General features: G+C 42.2%; 2 protein-coding genes across 14 annotated transcripts in view; one reads left to right on the forward strand and one right to left on the reverse strand.

Moving 5' to 3' along the window:
* Positions 1–7,606, forward strand: part of LOC122941141 (KAT8 regulatory NSL complex subunit 1-like) — a 63,809-nt gene extending 56,203 nt beyond the window's left edge. The window contains 5 exon segments of the mRNA XM_044298167.1: positions 4,418–4,536; positions 5,010–5,064; positions 5,823–5,932; positions 6,034–6,256; positions 6,573–7,606. Of these exon segments, the coding sequence (XP_044154102.1) occupies positions 4,418–4,536; positions 5,010–5,064; positions 5,823–5,932; positions 6,034–6,256; positions 6,573–6,764 (699 nt within the window). The 3' untranslated portion in view covers positions 6,765–7,606.
* A 7,145-nt stretch (positions 7,607–14,751) lies between these two features.
* Positions 14,752–20,368, reverse strand: part of MAPT (microtubule associated protein tau) — a 75,272-nt gene continuing 69,655 nt past the window's right edge. For 10 of the 13 annotated variants that reach the window (XM_044299347.1, XM_044299349.1, XM_044299346.1 and 7 more), the window contains 2 exons: positions 18,844–18,867; positions 14,752–15,091 (listed from right to left, as the gene is read on the reverse strand). In XM_044299347.1, coding sequence (XP_044155282.1) covers positions 14,876–15,091; positions 18,844–18,867 — 240 coding nt within the window. In that variant the 3' untranslated portion in view covers positions 14,752–14,875. Of the gene's footprint in view, positions 15,092–16,395; positions 16,529–18,843; positions 18,868–20,368 lie in introns of all 13 variants that reach the window. The other 3 variants (XM_044299350.1, XM_044299355.1, XM_044299351.1) reach the window with 2 other exon arrangements.

A 20,368-nucleotide genomic window follows, 5' to 3' on the forward strand; every position in this document is an offset into this window, starting at 1 on the left:
AGAGGTCCTGTCCATAAAATGGCCGCTGATGGAAGGTCATGTGATCAGACAAGTCACCTTCATGTGATGCTTCCTCCATTCAAACACACTACACCTGCACTAAACTCCCAAAGAACAAGTGCAGATGTCGGGTGCAGTTTATCTCCTCCTGCTCTATAACATGATGTTTGTAGATCAGACACCATGTTCAATGTAACAGGTTCCCTCCATTTTTATGCTGCTTCCTCGTTTTCAGGTCTCCAGGAAATGTTAGTTGTCCAGAAAGATATGCAAGTACTGCAGAATAGGGGTTATGGGATTGTTCCTGTCAGGGTTTGCGGACCACGAAGCCGAGCAGAGCGGTTTTTGCTTTGTAGGACTCCACACCACCATTTATTAGGTTGTTTCTTTTTTACTATAATGGATACTGTGTAATGCTACATATAGCATATATGGCTGTCCTCAGTTGGACCCCCCGACTCATTGCTGAGTGAGCTGCTGAATAAAGCGATTGTCCTAATAGGATAACATCCATTAAAGGGAACTTGTGACATTGAACATGGCGTCGAGCTAAAGGCAGCACCTTATAGAGCAGGAGGAGCTGAGCAGATTAATATATAGTTTTATGGGAAAAGGTTAAGTATAACTTGTGTTTATTCATTTAAATTCCTGCTGATTCTGGGCTTTAAAGTCAAGCAGGCGGAGCTATCGGTGATAGACAACGCTCTCTTTATACACAGTAATAGAGGGAAGCCTGTCAATCACTTATAGCCCCGCCTTCTTGACTTCAAGGCCCAGAATCAGCAGGAGTTCAAATCAATGAAATCCAAATTGCGGATCTGCAAAAAAATAAAAAAAAAAAAACGGATGACATCCGACAAGAATAGGACATGTTCTATGTTTTTATTTTTGCGGCGCTACGGAACGGACATACTGCACGGTGTGCTGTCCGCATTTTTTGCGGACCCATTGAAATGAGTGGGTCCGCAGCCGCAAAAAAAAATAAGGAACGGACACGGAAACAAACAACATTTTTCAGAGCCTTATACTGAATCACTCTGCTCAGCTCTTCCTGCTCTATAGCATGCTGCCTGCAGATCACAGTGTATTTTCATGGTTGCAGGTTTCCTTTAAATGTGTCAGGAATAGATATTTTAATGTTTGGCCGATATCATTACACTGTGTGATGTCTATCATGTAAAATGAAGGACCTGCACCTGATTGTCAATGCAGGATTAGTTGGCAGAAATCTGAGGAACTTCTGCTCCTTTTAAAACCACCCCGCCCCCAGAAAATGCATAATTGAAATTGATGTGTCGTCTAATGTGCTGGGGACCGACAGGGATTGCTTCCTGAGAAATACAGGGTGCTGACCCACTGCATGCTTTTTATTGGGTTCACTCCATTCATGTACTGTAAGCCCCTTGGTAGCATTCTGGAGTACAGCATGGCATAAGGATGATATTGCCCTCTGCTGGCCGAAATGCAGAACTTTTTGTAAGCTGCAGATGTTTCCCTGCCCATGTCGCTCACAGTCATTCTACAAGTGCCTTTTATATATTTTTATTTTTTTGCTAATGTGTAAGGGACAGGGATATGGAACATTTGCTTTCTAATATACTTTGAAGACGTTTATTTATAGTAGAAGACTTGGGCTGAAATGTCCCTTAGCAGCAAACTTTTTCAGAGCCGTTGCTAAGGGACAGCTGTCTTTCTAACAGCGCAGTGCTGCACCAACTAGGAAGATGGGAAGCCGGGCTGGGATCTGGCCTCACTGCTCCCTCATATAGTGAGGACCACACGGTCATAACTAGATTAAAGGGAACCTGTCATCAGCTTTATGCTGACCGGAGGATAGCCTAAATTAGTGACAGAAATGCTGATCTCAGCGGTGTGTTACTCATGAGCTAATAGTAAGTGATTGCTGAGAACCAGCATCATAATCATTGCAGCCCAGGCCTTGAGAAGAGTCACATCTACCTGAGAAAAGTCCTGGTTATTCCCATCTCCTGCTCTCTCGCCCACCTGCTGATGATTGGCAGTTCTCTCCTAGAGAGAAAGGGAGAAATCTAGGTAGAAGCCTGCCAGTCATCAGCAGGTGGCGGGGAGAGCAGGAATTCATGAATAACCAGGACTCTTCTCAGGTGGCCGTGACTCTTTTCTAGGCCTAGTCTGCAATGATTGTGATGTTGGCTCTCGGCAACCGCTTACTTTTTAACTTATAAATGACAGACGGCTAAAATCAACTCACCTGTCTCTACCTTATTCTGCCGTTAGTATGGGCAGCATAAAGGTGATGACCGGTTCCCTTTAAATATACATTCATATATAAATAGATGTCTTTACTATGTTACTTCTCACTGATTAACCAGCCACCGGGAGTTAAAGGGGTTCTCTCACTTCAGCAAATAGCATTTATCATGTAGAGGAAGTTAATACAAGGCACTTACTAATGTATTGAGATTGTCCATTTTGCTTCCTTTGCTGGTTGGATTGATTTTTCCATCACATTATACACTGATTGTTTCCATGGTTAAGACCACCCCTCATTTCATCAGTAGTGGCCGTTCTTGCACAGTATAGGAAAAAGCACCAGCATATGTGAGCTCCTATGGTCTTAGCTCCCAGAGAGGCCAGTACTTTTTTCTACAGTTTGCAAGCACGGCCACCGCTGATGGATTGCAGGGTGGTTGTACCCATGGAAACAGGCAGTGTATAACGGGATGGAAAAAGGAGTCTAGCCAACAAAGGAAGCAAAATGGATCATAACAATATATTATTAAGTGACTTGTATTAACTTTCTCTACATAAGTGCCACCTGCTAAAATGAGACATCCCCTTTATTTTAAAAATGTATTTTTATTGGCGTTTTAAAGGTACATAACAACAAAAATGAGACATCCCCTTTAAGCCTGACCGATATAGTAAAATAACTTCCTCCTATTTTCCCTAAATAAAGTATATTAGAAAAGAATTTCCCTATCGCTGTCCCTACACATTGGCAAAATAAAAAATAGGTAAGAATTAAGTACTAGTTAAGTATAGTAAATGTCTAGGATGCACAATTGAGGGCAGCAGCTTAAATCATATGGTGTTAAGCTGCATTAGAATGTATGTAAAGTTGGATTTTGACTTGTAAGGAGCCACTTCCAAGAGGTGGAGCTGGCGAAATGGTTCTCTCTTAGGAGGTAACTCTTTGCATATTAGTTTCCCGTGGAACATTAGTCTCCATACCCAGGAGTACTTACAGTAAGTATTACTATTGATGACCTATCCTCAGGTATTCAATATCAGATTGGCGGGAGCCCGACTCCCAGGACTCCCATCGATCAGCTGTTAGAAGAGGCAGTGCGCTCCATGAGTGTCGCAGCTTCTTCCTAGGCTAGTGACATCACTGTACATAGGTCACATGACCTAGTTCAAGTTGACTTGAATGGGGCTCAGCTGCAGTAACAAACACAGCCACTATAGGAAGTATGGCGCTGTGCTTGGAAAGCTGCCAGGAGCCCACAGAGCTCTGTAGAGCGCAGCAGCCCCCTGAAACAGCTGATCGATGGGGTCTCCGGGACTGGGACCCCCACAGATGTAGTAATGATCTATCCTGGGGTAAGGTCATTACCCAGATAACTATTTTAAGGAGACTTGGCACCCTGCCTAAGTGTATAGCTCAAGACGTTCTTTAATATTAGGAGAGGTGGATATATATATATATATATATATATATATGTCATATATGTGGATCTAACTACATTTTACTTTTCATATTAATTTATATATTTAATTTAGGTATTGTATTATTTATGCATTTTATGTTTGGGATTTTAAGTTGATATGTATTTGATATGTACCAGAATAAATAAGGATTTTATACATTGATTTAAATCTGACCGAATCATACCAATTATACCAGATGTTGAGTGCCTGCCTATTATATTGTTGAGATTGCTCCTTTTTAGTGACTGGGTGAGTCACTCAGGTCAGAGCACCAATTCTACGGTGATAGTCGGTGAGCCACTATAAATATTCTTTCATCAGCAAAGGGAATGTATACTCGCCATACGACTGCAGAGGTTTGCTCCATGCTATAATTGATGTTGGCACACTGCAGTATGTGGTCTGGTTCGGGGCTGTGCCAGCAGACGACTTTGCAAGCTTGCATTATAAAACCCATTAATTTTGCTAAGCAAGAATAGAAATTCCAGTTATAATTCATATAACCTGAAGAGTTTGGGGATTTGAAGAGTCTGTCACCAGATCGTCCTCCATTGGTTTGGGATCTATGAGATGCCCTATTAACTGTAAGCTAATGGTTGTATTTGCATCAGAGACTCTCAATAATCCCCCCTGCCAAATCTGCCTGTAATTTAGGACATTGCATTTGATGCTCCTTTTTGGCACCTTTGTTCATGTATTAAATCTCTCTCCTAATACCCCACAGGCTGCCAGGAGGCGACGGATGGAGACTTCCTACGACATTGACAACATTGTCATACCCATGTCTGTGGCAGCCACCACCAGAGTAGAAAGACTTCAATACAAAGAGATCCTCACTCCCAGGTATATACATATATCATGGATATGTTATAGACTGTATACCTTCACCCCAATAATATGTAAAGGGGTCGTTCAGAAAAGACATGATTTGATTATAAAAACATGGCTGCTTTCTTCCAACAGCACCACACCAGTCTACAGGTTGTGTATGGTATTGCAGCGCTGCGACGTTCACATCAGTGGAGGTGAGCTGTAATACCAGGCACAACTCATGAACAGGGGCTGTTTCTAGAAGAAAGCAGCTGTGGTTTTTCTACTCCTGTCACCATATCAATTACACCCTGTAAAAGATGCCCTTATAAACATTACTACAGACATGAGATGAGGCCTCTAACGCATCCCACTTGGCTGATCCTTGGAATTGTATCTTCTTCCAGCATCTTCTAACTTGCACTGCTGGATTTTGTTGTTCTTCATTGTACTAGAAATCATATTTGGTAAAGTAAGTTTAACCCGTTTTCACTTTGATCTCATAGCTGGCGTGTCGTGAAGATCACTCCACTGATGAATGCAGATGAAGATTTAGAAGGGGTAAGTGCTTTCATTAGAGGTCCTACAGGTGAAAACAGTTTTATTGAACGGGTGCCGCATGCTCAGCTTCTGTCTATTTGTCCTAGACCTAGTAGGTCATAGGGATGTTATAAGGAGGGGGGTGGTCCCTTGCCCAGGATCCACTCTACTACCTAGTGTAAAGTTCTGCTGAAAATGGTCTCTCTCTCGTGGACCCATCATGTCCACGTTGGATGGCCGTTCTTTTGAATATAGAAATTGGGGAATCATTTGCAAACCTTTTTATGCCACTTTTTGGAGTAAAAATGTCGCACGACCCCCTTTTTGAAACTTTTTAATTTTGAGCTTACATTTTTGTGCCAGACTTGACACTTAGGAGTGTCCAGGGACATCGGCCCCAACCAATTCATTAACATTTCTGCCTGAAAACAGGCGTACATGTTGGCGAATAACTACTCCAGCCAGGGACTGGATTGGTTTTTCCACTATGCACACGAATTGCTAAAGGTGCGCCTAATCAATGATGAGGCGCACGCCCTGTAATAAATTATGGGCATCTTCCGGCAGCAGTGCCAGCGCAAAAAGGGAGTAAAAGACTGGCGTAAAACGTTGTTCTTAGTAAATGACCCCCATTATGTATGTTACATTCAATAACTCCTAATTGCCGGTCCAGTTTTAATATGAAATGGGTTTGTTGTGATCAGACAACCCCTTTAAATATATGTATTACTGTTCTTAGGCTTCGTGATGCACACAGACTTACTATGGTTTCCTTTCAGCTGGAAGATCTCTCAGACGCTGCGTATACGGCATTGCATGCAACGTGTGAGGAGACGGAGAGGGCACGATGGGCCAGCAGCAGTATCCTGCCACAGCGTCGAGGAAGCAGGTACTTTTTTTATTGCTCTGATGCCTTAGTGGAGAGCAGTAATGTACTTTTCTGTAGTCAATGTACCACAGTGGGGTAACACTTTTTTATATTTATCCCAGGACTCATAGAACATCGGAAAGCTCCATGACCTTTCAATATTCACAGCCTCTCACACCACAGCCACCCTCCCCTGACACAAGTAGCTGGCAGGCCTTGCAAGACTTTTCTCCACTCAGTCCCGATGTCCTATCAGCCCCTCCTACACCGACTTCAAGAGACACCCCGCGTCTTATCTCCGAGGAGACACAGAGTTCAGTGTCAGACTCAGGGTTCGAGGAGACGGTAAGTACTTTCAAGGGTTAATTATGAGAGAACTTGTATATGATTCATACATCCTATGGGGCAATGCTGATTCATGCCGATGGTGCCAAGGTCTTCTAGGACGGTGGACTGAATCCTACAGCTCTCTACCTGTTGTAAAGTTATAATATGCCCTGGCAGCCCGCAAATCTGTGCACCCTCTTATTTACCCTCTCGGCATGCACTGTCTTACACTACATATGCCAGGAGCTTATATGGCATTTGTAATATGCCTTCTGGTAACACTAGAGCTGCCACTCCCTTCCTTGTTGCTTACCCTTTTTCTTCTTCCTTTCAGATCGTACAGCCGTGGGAGAGACGACATTTCCCCCTTCCTTATCAACCCAAACAGGATCTTGTGGGAACCAGTGAGCCAACAGACTGGGGAGGGCCTCGTCCTCCACGTAGATCTTCCTGCAGCTCCAAAACTGCCAAAGATACAGAGGGACACCCATCCTCGCCGCCCAGACCCCGACCCCTCCACAGATAAAGAGGAGGCGGGGTTGTGACGAAAGCGTTAAATGGGGGGTGGGGGAGGGGAAGAAAAATTATATATATATATATGAACCCGACAAGACAATTTGGTTTAAAGAGGAATCCGTTTGATATTCAAACTTTATCCCAGGAGCATAACGCCAATTTCACAGTTTTTAGTGAATTTAAGAACTTTAGATACCTGTTCATTCTTGTCTCCCATTGTGTTTTCTTTATTCTTCTTCCTTTTTCTCAGTTTCTTTTAATCAAGAGACGTTCTAAGTGTGACACTGTGTATGTAATCCGCTGCTGTAACTCTCTGTGCACAAGGCAAGTAACAGAGGTGTAGTCACTAGAGTCTATCACACTTCTTATCTCCCATTGTCTGGGTAAAGTAAGCTTTTTAAATAGTGTGTTCCTGCTGGTTGGCTGGAGAGATCAGAGTTAAAGGGGGTAGATGCATGTTAAATGTAAAGGGGTTGTGTCACTAAATGTGGCCATACACATTAGATAGAAGTTACGTCATCTGGTGAAAGATCTGTTCGCACATGTGGCCGAATTGGCTGTTACTGTTCTAATTGCCCATACATGTTCAGTGATTCTTAGCAAAGAACAAAAGATCTTTCTGGGAAGAAAAATCTTTTGTTCACAAACAATCCTTTATTTGACAAAAGATTTTTCGTCCTGTTGGATGAAAATATTAACAGAAACATGTGACCATCAAAATGCAGTGCAGTCGTTCACATCACCGTTCAGCCTTTCTGTTCTCCTGCACCGTTTAGGAGCAGGAGAACGGGAAGGACGGAGAAGGCACATGACGGAGCCTAAGGACCCCATAGACTATAATGGAGTCTATTATGATTCAGCTCAGAAGATGATTTTGAAGCGGAGACAAAAGTTGTGCACGCAGGACTTTTGTCTCCAGTTCAAAATCATCTTCTGAGCGGAAACATAACGGACCCCATTATAGTCTATGGGGTCTTAAGGGCTCAGTTATGTGCCTTCTTCATTCTCCTGCTCCTAAACGGTGATGTGAATGAAGCCTTATAGAACAGGAGGAGCTGAGCAGATTGATATATAGTTTTATGGGAAAAGATTCAGTACAACTTATAATTTATCCATTTATATTCCTGCTTATTCTGGGCTATGAAGTCAAGGAGGCTACAGAGATAGCTTACAGAGATGGCTGTCAATCATTGATAGGACCGCCTCCTTGACTTCAAAGACCAGAACGAGCAGGAATTCAAATTTATGAAATACAACTTATACTGAATCTTTTCCCATAAAACTAAATGTCAATCTGCTCGGCTCCTCCTGCTCTATAGCATGATACCCCCATACATCATTTTTAACATGACAGGTTCACTTTAAACACAGCCAAATGACAATAGTCTCTCATCAGTCGGCTAAAACTGGCCATACATTTGACATAATGATTGGCCGCATTGCAGCTGCTCAGTCGTCCATTGGATCATTTATACAAACAATCCCACCAACTAAACTGGCCAACCAGGGAGTCCGTTATTTATAAAAACAGACTCCCTGGTGCTTGAGCACAATGGCAAAAGATCGGCTAAATTCAGCTGATCATGCCATCAACATGCAGTTTCAGACGGCCATCGTGAACAATCGTTCTCACTAGTTTGTCACACGACAGACAGAATGACCAAAATCTACCATTCCGGCCAAATTTAATGTCGTGTATATATGTCTACCTTTAAGCTAGTTTCACATCTGTGACTGTCCTGTCTGGCAGACTGTTTCGACATAGAATTCCCAGGAATCGGCCGGACAAAAAACCATTGCGTGCAGCATTTTTTGTCTGATCGATACCCAAAATATTTGCTGGGTAGTGGGCAGATTTTTGCCTGACCCCATTATAGTCAGTGGGGTCTGACGGGCAGGCAGCAGTATCCGGCAATGCCGAATCCAGACAAATCCGGGAGGCTGTTCTATACCAGGACAGCCTCAGGTATGAGGTATTTAGAGTGTATGGCTCCCTTAAGGTGAATAATGGCCTATCACAATGTCTGACTGCTAGAAAAAGTGGCAGTGCCACACAGGCTCTTTTCCTCCAGTGCCATATGGTCGGCAATTTTCTGTCGGCCTCTTTGTTCTAGTTGTTATGGAAGTTACCATTTTCAAATCTCCACCATCATCGATAGTGACATGCTATATATGTCTTACGTGCAACAACCCTTTTAACCCCAAGTCACTTCAGTATGTTCCTTAAGTTGTAGCACTTACTGCTGTTAAAGGATGAATTTGCTAATCAAGACACTTCAGACCTATAATCATCGTCTCTAATGGCATCAGATTGATATGATCCCCATAGATAATGGCGGAAGAACACAGATTTGTGATTTATTTATTTTTTTCCATGTAAACATGACTGGCCAATGTACACATCCTGTGTTGACCATGACTGATCACCGGGTACAAATCATGTTTTATCTTTACAAAATCCTAAATAAAATAGACATTTACCTATGTGTAGCAATTGTGACCTTGCTCGCCGTTATCCAACTGCCCTGTGTGTTGTAAACCTTGTCCATAACATCGTGACCTCATCATTCCTGTCCCCTGATGTCACAAGGATGGCATTTGATGCTGTGGTGTTTATATTCGAGCTGGCATTTGGACAAAAGCAAGCACAATAGAAATACGGGTGAATATCTTATTTTATTTCATGTATTTTTGTAAATTGAGAATTCCTCATCTGGAAACTTAGAAAACGATCTGCTTCTTTTCCCAGAAACGATGACTCCATTGTCAGTAGGCTATGTCTGGTATTGCAGTTACATGAATTAGGCTGTTGCAATAGCAGACACAGCCAATGGCCAAGAGTGGGGCTGTTTCTGTAATAGTAGATCTTTTTTCTAATCCTACAACTCCCCTAACACCACCCGATTCGTTAGTCAGCCTTTTTTTTTGTGTGTTAGCATGTATCCAATTTGAGTTGAGCGATGACCAGACATGGCCACCTCTCCACTGGAAATGGGGACCGGGACTCTCCCTCTGTATTCTTGGGCATCCCAGGTGTTGCACTCCCACTTCTGTGACTTTTATATAGTGTGATAAAAGTTAATAAATCTTCAAAATCAACATTTACAATGCACATAAACCCAAAATGTGTCATCACTAGTATCTGTTCTGATGCATTCCTTGGTTCTGGAACACTCCACGTTACCAATATGTTTATTGATGATGCGAGGCAGGAATTTAAAATACCCTGTAGTAATGCTAGAGCCAGATTGTTATTTCTTTATAGTAGCTGACTAGTGAAAGGAAGTTCAGGTTGTTAGGAGTTAATGAATAGTGTTTTTGTTCTGAAATTCCATGTATACCATTATAGCTTGTTCCAGTCTACCATTTTTCCCTCCAGAACATATCAAATACATACATGTTATCTGCACATATTAAACTTTATTTGGCGTCTATGTTGCATGTTTAAATCTGTTTCTCTCAGTTCCACTGTTGTCCTGAAATTATTGGTTTAAAAAAAAAAAACTTTTTCTGCATTTGCAAGGCTAAATATGCAATGGTCATTCAAAGATCGCCATGGTTACAGAATGTCACCCCCTTCTTGACTGTGGCCTCCACTTTTGCAAACTGTCACCTGATCCTCTTTGTACACAGTGGGTTATAACAGATCCTGTATTAATCACCTGCTTCTTGTTTAGTTGTAAATATAATTTTTTCCTGTCCTTTATTTTATTTTTTTATGTACATTTTTTTTTTTTTTTTTTTTTTTTTTTACCTTTGTGCAGTCTTTGGCACTGAATGGGTGATTGTTATCAATGTTGTTTTAAACTGTTTGTCCACTTCTAAGCATTAATGGCTTTAGTTCTCCAGCAAGTTAAATATTTTGAAAAGTTTGAGAACTTTTAGCATTGTATAAAGAGAAATAATAATGAAACACAAGACTTGTATTTTGTAAATAACTTTTTATTAGCTTTTTTTTTTCCCACCATGTCCCTCCCCCAAGAACGATGGGAGAATCTGCACCATCTTCTGGGGTGTATAGAGTGATTTATTATTTCTGGTTTAATATCCTTATTCTGTTGGGGTAAAATAAAAAAAAAAGTGCTTGAAAAAAAAAAAATAAACCCGTTAAATATGGTGTCGTATTACAAGTAATTTTCAGTTAAGGGGAAAACTGGCTGATGTGTGAAACTGGATCTATTTCATTCATTAAATTACGTACCCAGCCCAAGGACAACAGTGGCACTGGTTGTAGGGCCTCAACCGGACACATGGGTCCTCTTCTGCACAAAGCAAAAGGATATTCCCAGTTTAGGATATATTCCCTTGCCCCAGATTTGTAGGATACATTTCTGAATGGCTCATTAATCTGAAATCTGTGTAGAGAGACATTCTCCACTGGCATGTATGCAAAGGATTTTATGCCACATGTGAATATGTCCCACACTCCAAAAAAAAGTTAGTGGGCTTTCTTATGTAATTGACCTCTGAACTTTAGCTTTTTCAGCTTACCGCAAGTCCTGTTTTCCACGGAGAAATGTTGATGGCTGCAGTGAGTTTGTGGGCCCCACATTAAGGACCCTCCCCCATCAAGCAGTTAAATGGAGTTGTCCAACATTTTGATACTGAGGATAGGTCGTCAATATTAAACATTTGGAAAACCCCTTAGTGACCACTACACCTTTTTACAGCGATCACTAAGGGGCCTTAGGCTGGCCCGCTGCCTTTCCATGATGGCCTGGTCTAAGCTATGCACGGGTCCCACGTGCAGCGGCTCTGCTCTCGAACGAGAGCCGTGTTCCTGCTATAACAGCCCAGATCGGCAGGAGTTTAACCCCTTACATGCCTCAGGTAATGGCGCATATAAGCCGTGACAGAGGGAGCGGACTCCCTCTATCTCCCATTGGCACCCTGCAAAGCGGGGTGCCAATGTGTGTATAGTGCATGCGCAGTTAGTTCCCTGACTATGCCGGCACTGACATGCAGCGTACTTACGCATGCGCGAGATTACAGCGCTCTGTGTGACGTCGGGGGAGCAAGGAGGAGATTCGGAGGATGCGGGCAGTGCTGGGCTCCTGAAACATTGGTAACAGCCCCTTTGGCTCCTTACTTGCCTAATATATAAAATCGTTTTTTTTTTTTTTTACTGAATAAGCACTCAGAGCTATGGGAAATGTATATTGTGGACGTGCTAGTGGCGATCTAGCAGCGCATGTCTTCAGCTCTGTAGGCTAAATCTAGCTGACAGAATCCCTTTAAAATGCAATGAACTATAGGGATAGTGCATAGTTTTTTGTTTTGTTTTTTAGAAGCAATCAAAAGATTGACTGTTAGTCCTCTTGTGGGACTATTAAGTGGTTTAAAAAAAAAAAAATTATTAAATAAAAATTCCAATAAAAAAATATACTATTTCCCATTGACAATACGCTTCTCGATGAAAAAAATTGCAAAAATAAAATCCCCCATATGTTTGGTATCGCTGCATCTGTAACTACCCACACTACACAAATATCACGTAAATTATCCCCTACTGTGAACGCAGAAAAAAAATAAACCCTGAATTGCTCATTTATTCATAGTCGCCACTGAAAAAACGTAATAATAAGCGATCAAAGTGTTATTTACCCCAAAATGATACCAATTAAAACTACAAGTTGTCCCACAAAAATCAAGCCTTCACAACTCCATAGAAAGAAAAATAAAAGTTTTGGGTCTTGGGATGTGGCGATAGAAAAAAAATATATATATATATATTTTTTTATTATGTTTTAAAAGGGGTTTTATTGCACAAAAGTAGTAAAACGTTAAAATAAACTATTTATTTGGTATTACTGTAATCGTACTGACCTAAGTGAATAAAGATATTATGTTATTTATGCTAAAACAAGAATGCTGAAAATGAAAAGAGTTAAAAGTTAATCAGAAAGTTATGTGTACCCCCAAATGGCACCATTAAAAAGTACAACTTGTCCCGCAAACCAAAAGCCCTCAAACAGCTACATAGATGGAAAAATAAAAAAGTTAGCTCTTGGAAGGCAATGATGGAAAAAAAAAAAAGGAAGAAAAACGCTTGGTCAGTAAGGCCCAAAACAGGCTGGTCACTAAGGGGTTAAGGTATATTTTGTAGATAAGTTATTGGAGTCCAAGATGGCAGAACCCCTTCAAAGCTAGATATATACTACTTGATCCATGGGTTCTAAGCTACATTATGATTATTCTTTAGTGCTGCCATTTGTGAAGCAATGAATATGTTTGCACTTGGAAACCTAATGGCCCCATTATAGTCTATGGGGCCCGTGGGCTCAGTTCTGCTTGGTCATGTGCCGAATACGTCCTTTCCTTTTTCCTGCCCGAGAACGGAAAGGCTGAACAGTGATGTGACCGAAGCCTAACCTGAGTTATGGACCATCAGTTATGGAAATTTGCTAAAGTTTGATATTTCAGGGGTGAAATGGACCCTGAACAACATGTATGCAAGCGCTGATTGGCTACCCGCCGATCCAGAACAAAATGAAGCCACGAAGATCCGTGTTGTATTAATAACTTTATTTCCAAATCCACTTATACAGCAACATACCGTGTGAACCAGCTGGTCAGACACGACACAGAATATGGACAGCCACAGACACAACGGAGAGAAAAGGGGGTGTATATTCAAAGGGCGATTGTTAGCGATGACGTCAACAGAGGGGAGAAAGGAAGGCAATACTGAAATTAAGAAACGAGGGATGATGGGGCTGCATTTAAAAAAAAAAACTAAATAGATAAGCTAGCAGCCACTGCAAAAATCTTCAGTTCCATTATTAATCACATACTGAGTTTAGAAAGAAGCAGACTTCAGGGCAAAGTGGAAATGTAGTGGAGGGTTAGACAGAGCACACCCAAGGAGATGAACTCAGGTTATAATCTGAAGAGTGGTTTAACCTGTTCACGGACAGTGGTGCTAAACACCTTATGGCAGCATGCATGTCAATGCTGGAGTGATGTATAATCTTGAAGACATTAAACATGGGTGTAGGGAACATGCACCTTGAGATCATACTACAGATTTGGCATAGTACAAGATGTGGGTTGTCCCTGTGAGCCCATTAGAGCTGAGACTATGAGAAGTCAAATGTTTTCTAATGACTAAACAAAGAGTCAGAATTATTAGTTCCCCATTTAATTGGAAACATGGATAAAATGAGTAAGGCCTCATGCACACGACGGTGCTGTTTTTTGCAGTCCGCCAAAAATGGAAACCACCCGTGTGCCTTCTGCAATTTGCGGAACGGAACGGGCGGCCCATTGTAGACATGCCTATTCTTGTCTGCAAAATGGACAAGAATAGGACATGCTATATATTTTTTGCGGGGCCTCTGAACAGAGCAAAGGATGCGGACAGCACACTGAGTGCTGTCTGCATCTTTCGCGGCCCCATTGAAGTGAATGGGTCTGCATCCGAGCCGCAGAAACTGCGGCTCGGATGCGGACCATAACTACAGTCGTGTGCATGAGGCCTAAGTCTGTCAAAGTTTATAGGCTTGATGTCAGAAATGGGTTCACTCTTGTCCATAAATTGTGCGTGGTGCTAGTAGCTAAGCCTCATTTGCTTGAACAGGCTTAAGTTGCAATATCACACGCAGATCATGGATAAGAGTGGAGCTGTTTCTGAAGAAAAGGCTGATTCCTCTTTCTTTTCCAGGTCACCGATCTGATGTTATGCTGTGTTTTAGAGGAAGTAACTATCAGATAGGTAGTTTAAGAAATAATGTCCATCTGTGCCTGGAGGGTGGTCTCTTTGTATGGTGAAACATGATGGCTGCTGTGTCCCCACCCATGCTTAAGACTGCTCTGTCCCAGGAACCCAAACCCATTGTAATTGGGCAATTTTATATGGCACTCACCTTTTATAACCCCTTTGTGTCTTAGAATAAAACCAAAATATACATAACATCAGTGAATAAACCTGTTTTTTCTCCCCTCTGCTACTAGTGAGTAGGTGGAGATGTTCTTCCAAGAATGGGTCGTGTAATAAATAAGTATACAAGAGACAGTTTAATTATTCAATTAAGTGTGGGCAATTTTATGTAACTTTCCCTTTTTGTTTTAAATCTTGGATACGTTTCTCGAACCTCCAGCTCCCGTTTAGAAATCAGCTCATCACAAGCCTTGCTTAGCGAGGGAGGCAGAGACTTGGTCAGCCAGTGTGGAGAGTTGTGGGGAGTCAGACATGTTAATGCTGCCAGAAGAGGAGACGTTGCTGAGACGTCGGGGGGACGTGTCTCCAGAAGGGTTGGGAGACTTGTAGACAATCTCTGCTCCGTGGTCTGTCTTGGCTTTGGCATTCTCCCTGAAACTCAGTTTGTGGCTCTCAATCTGTATGGAAAATGAACACAAGAAGATGAGTGCTATGTACACCAAAATGTGTAACCAATTATTAAGGGGTTCTACAGTTTGTACAACCTAGTAGTGGAGCTTTTTCCAAGAGAGGTGTGGAGGCATTGTGCAGAATCTGCAGTGTTCATTGAAATTTATGGACAAGACATGAAAAATTACGTGCCTAATTGCCGCCAATGGGGAAAGTTGGGTTTACATTAGTAGTAAAACTCCACTCTGTGGCAACTTAGAATAGGGTACCTCCACCATAATAAAATTGTGGCTTAGGCTACTTTAACACTGGCGTTTTGGTTTTCCGTTTGTGAGATCCGTTCAGGGTTCTCACAAGTGGTCCATAACGGATCAGTTTTGCCCTAATGCATTCTGAATGAAAAAGGATCCGCTCAGAATGCATCAGTTTGCCTCCGTTCCGTCTCCATTCTGCTTTGGAGGCAGACACAGGCGTTTTGGTCTCCGTCTGACAAAACTGAGCCAAACGGATCCGTTCTGACACACAATGTAAGTCAATGAGGATGGATCTGTTTTCTATGACACAATCTGGCACAATAGAAAACAAATCCATCTCCCATTGACTTTCAGTGGTGTTCAAGACGGATACGTCTTGGCTATGTTTAACGATAAAGCAAACGGATCCGCACCAAACGAGAGTGTGAAAATAGCCTTACACACAAAGCAGTCTACTAGACTCCTGCCATGGCCAATAGTCTATCCATTTAAGAACTTCCAGGCATCACCAAGGTTCTTCTAGTAAGTAGATACAATTCAACAGATTGTCCAGTATTGGAAAAAAGACCTGATTTATTTATTTTTAGAAACACACTCTAATGCAGAGTCAAAACTAATAATGGTACTCGGTAACCCCACAACTTGGCACTGTTTAAATCAATGTTCAATAATTTATTGTACTACAATCCCACCATCCTATCCAGGAAGCTACACCAGCTTGATAAAGGGCACTGAACACAGGCCCGAAACACTGCAGCAACACATGTAACTAATGCACACTGGTGGCGGATGAAAAGTAAGAATAAAATGACAATCTGACCGAATTCACCAAGCGCTGTCCTTTCACTGTACGAAGATCTTGAATTGAGACACACACCAATCTCCTGTATCTAGACAGTGCCGTTGCGCTTCATTTTGACTGATACTACTGGTTGGATAATCATATCTGGATCCAACCTTCATACATCAGACTTTTCAGATATGTTTGCGTACATATTTGAGTTAAGCGCTCACATTGTATTTGGCCAAGGAACCACACTCTGCTACACGGTACTTACCATTCTTCAGCTCTTCACATAGTAAGTCAGGCACCTCAAGTTCTTCTGGCAGGGGGGGTGGTGGAAGGCCCAGGTAGAGCCCATTTGTAGGGGAATTGTTTCCCCCTGACACTTCGCTGTTCCCTTTCTCTCTCTGAAGGTGATAAGATGATTTGGGGAAGGATGAGGTTGAGGACTGGTTACAAATATATGAGGAGAGAAGGAAGGACTAGTATGCCATGAGATGTGCGGCGTAAGCAGAGGGTTAAGTGCGGAAACCAGCCATAGGGTACCTGCACACGGGGGTGGTTGAACTTCCAGAAGGTCTGTACGAATTTCCTTGCTGATTTCTGTTCGTTTCTGCACCCAATCTACATCAAAAACCGCAATTTCTAGCTGCAATTTTTAGCGCAGAGTTGTTTTTGCCACATATCTCACTCTTCATTAGAAAAAAAGGTTAAATGTGCAGCTAAAAATGCAAATATAAGTATTTGGAAATCTGCAATGCAGGTCAATTTCCAAGCAGAAACAAATCTGCAAACTGTATAGGAGATTTGTTCAACGTCATACACTTTGCTGATAAATGTACAACATTTCTTTTTTTCTGCGCGGGCATCCACGCAGGAAAAACCATGTGTACTCCACAACGTGCAGGTACCCACAGAGCCATTGCAGATATGAAGGAGTGTGGTATGCATCAGTGATTGCCTTCCCCCTGTCAGTAATCCACATCCTGTTTATTATCCCGCAAAGTCCAAATCTCTGGAGGCATGTGTAAAAAGCACAGTTAATATATACATGTGAAAGTGGGGGCAGCGTCTCACGACAACACATGGTCCTAGCCCCTGGCCTTATTGCGTACATGTCTATACCTAGAGCAGCACACAGATCAGATGGCGCTGTGGAACAGTTGAGACTTGCCACTGTTCTTCATGTTATGGTATGTCTCAATATAGAGAATATTATTGTTATTGGGTCCAAAATTCTGTACTGATTAATTGAGTCATAGATCCAAATCCCTACATCTCTACTAGAGGGAGAGTAACGTTCACTGTGTAAGTCGCATGCAGTAAGCTAATAGGCTCCCCCTTGTGGTGGCATTGGGTAAGTGCCATCTACAAGGCAGCGTCAAAAATTATCTCAGACTTTAAATGACCTGTATTAACTGCCAGCACACAGTCGGGCCACAATCCTACAGACCAAATAGGGGTTAATTTGCTGAATCTTATTTGATCTGACAATAATCCATGTCTAACAGCAATGTAAGAGATTTCCCCCTGAGTTTGTTAAATGATGGTAATAGTGAAACAATCGCCTATATGAAATGTATAAGATAACAGGTTCATTTAGTGTAAAGAGCAATTCACCACTAAATATATATTAAAATTATTCATTGTATGCCAAAATCTTTGGTCTGCCGTACTGGTTATGACCTGCATGTGCGATGGAGATGTTTCTAATGGAGACCTCATCTTCTAACTATTCTGCTGGTATAAAAGACAAGGCATATTTTGAATTTGTGCTACTGTTTGTCTCTATTGCTCAATTTAAAAAAATGTGAAAACAAGGATCAAAAAATTGGAAAGTCCTACTGTTCGAAAGGTGTAGTTTTAAGATCCAGGGTCAGGTAGGCCAGATTTCATTATATGTGGAAGTGATAGTTGACCCATCTAAATGATCTTGAAAAAGATCATGCCGCTATGCCCTACTTCTCTTTTAGGACCTTTTGGGTTGGTGAGGTTAAGGAATTTGTATGGTCAAGATCGGGGGATTAATATTGTTGCTTATCATTACATTTTTATTAATAAAGGAATTAAAACAATTTGCCAACCCCCGATACTTCAGCTATTTAATGTTAAAAGCAATGTTCGAGCCCAGTTAGCAGGGTGGGAAGTTGTTTGTGAGAGAGAAAGGCAACAAGTCAGTAACAGTGGCTAAAGAATTGGAAATCCAAGAGAAGTGCCAGAGACGTGACAGTTTGAGACAGAAGAAAAAGAGACCCGTCTTGCAGAGTATGGAAACTAAGGCCTCGTTCACATCTCTGTTTGGAGATCCTGCAGGCTGTTCTGGCTATTCCAGAGCAGCCTGCCAGATCCCCATTGTCCGGCGGTGATCCGACCGATTTCCGGTATAAACACCAGGTTTAGGCTAGACAAACACTGTTGCGCGCAAGTTTTTTTGTTGGTATTTGCGCCGGATCAGACTGCCGAATCTCCGAAACGAAAATGTGAATGCAGCCTTAGGCATGTTATCAACAGTGAGCAAGAGAAGCAGAGTTTTCAGAAGTGTTCTCCAGAAAAAGTGCATAGCAAAACGCGAAATCAAGTGTATGGTGCACATAGTTACGCAGTTAAGACAGTTGAAAAAAAGAAATAGGTCCATCAAGTTCAATGTAGACCCAACAAATGGATCTACAGGGAAAGAAGAGTTGAAAAGGATGATGGAGCACAAACCCAGACACATACTTACAATGGCAGAGCCTGCTCCACAAATCTAGAAGAAAACACTTGTAAGAAGCATCATCACCTGAAGACAGGTTAATCACACTGTGTAGAAAAACTGAGCCGGGGCAAGAAATGTCCATAACTGTCCCTCCAAGAATCTATGTAAGTTCTCATGCACACGAACATGTGCTGGCCGGGCCCGTATTGCAGCCCGCAAACAGCGGCGCCGCAATATACGGGCCCCAGTCGTTTTTTTACTGCATCATGGATGAGGACCCATTCACTTGAATGGGTCCGCAATCCGGAAGGTCCGGTGTGGAATGGAGGCAGGGAATAGCACGGAAGCACTACCGAATGCTTCAGTGTTTTTTTTTTGCGGTGCGGACGGATCACGGATCCATTCAAGTTAATGAGTCTGGATCTGTCTTCGGAATCCACGCAGTTGTTGGCTGTGCATTGAGGAATGCAAATTGCGGTCCACAATGCACTTAACAGCCGAGCAACGGCCGTGTGCATGAGCCCTAATGTTGTGACTGATTATAGCAGGGATCAGCAACCTTCAGCAGTCCAGATGCTGTGAAGCTACAACTCCTAGCGTGCAAACATACTCAGTTATTCTTCTAACTCCCACAGAAGAGAATAAAGCATTCTGGGAATTTGTAGTTTCTGAACAGCTGGAGTGCCAGAGGTTGCTGATACCTGGATTATAGTAAGTCCTCTTTAGCATTATACAGTGGTCCCTCAAGATACAATATTAATTGGTTCCAGGACAACTATTGTATGTTGAAACCAGTGTAAGTTGAGTAATTGGTTCCAAAGCCCCAAAATGTCATCCAAGATAAGAGAAAATGAAGATTTAAGAGAAATAAGCAGATAACTAAGACAGATATAACAAGTCCTTACATATAACAGTCAGGTATAGCTGCTGACTAGCAACTAATACAGTTATTTTACCAGAGAAGGGGCCATGATTGGTTGTATCTGAGTCTGAGGCATTGTATGTCGAGGGATCACTGTATGGGTACAGGCACTGGGCGTTGTCGAGCAGCAGCTGTGTTGTGGCCCACACCAGTATTCAAGTAACTCATCATCAGTTTTCACTGTGAATGGTTTATGGCCATGTGTTATCCCACAAAACAGTGCAGCATTAACAAAGCACAGTGAATAACCAATCAGTTTTAAATGATGTACCTGAATACCGACACGATTTGGATAGCCACGCAGTTCTCACTGCACCACTGCCACTACGTGGCCACGCTGTGTGGCCCGTGCATCTAGGGTATGTCTCTACACAGGGCGGGTCTGTTGTGGATTTTCAGTGGCATATCTGCCAATATTCTGCACTGACAAATTCCACACCGAATGATGTCAATTTGCTGTGGAATTCATAGCGTAAATGCAGGTTTGCCACAGATTTCACTGCTTGGATTTAAAATCAGCACCACAGGCCATGTTATGTGGAGACTCTGTTGCAGAAAGTTTCTGCAGTGTGTGAGCTCATGCACACAACCATTGGCTGTTTTGCGGTCTGCAAATTGCACATCTACAAA

This window comes from Bufo gargarizans, chromosome 6, assembly GCF_014858855.1.
Source record: "Bufo gargarizans isolate SCDJY-AF-19 chromosome 6, ASM1485885v1, whole genome shotgun sequence".
NCBI lineage: Eukaryota > Metazoa > Chordata > Amphibia > Anura > Bufonidae > Bufo > Bufo gargarizans.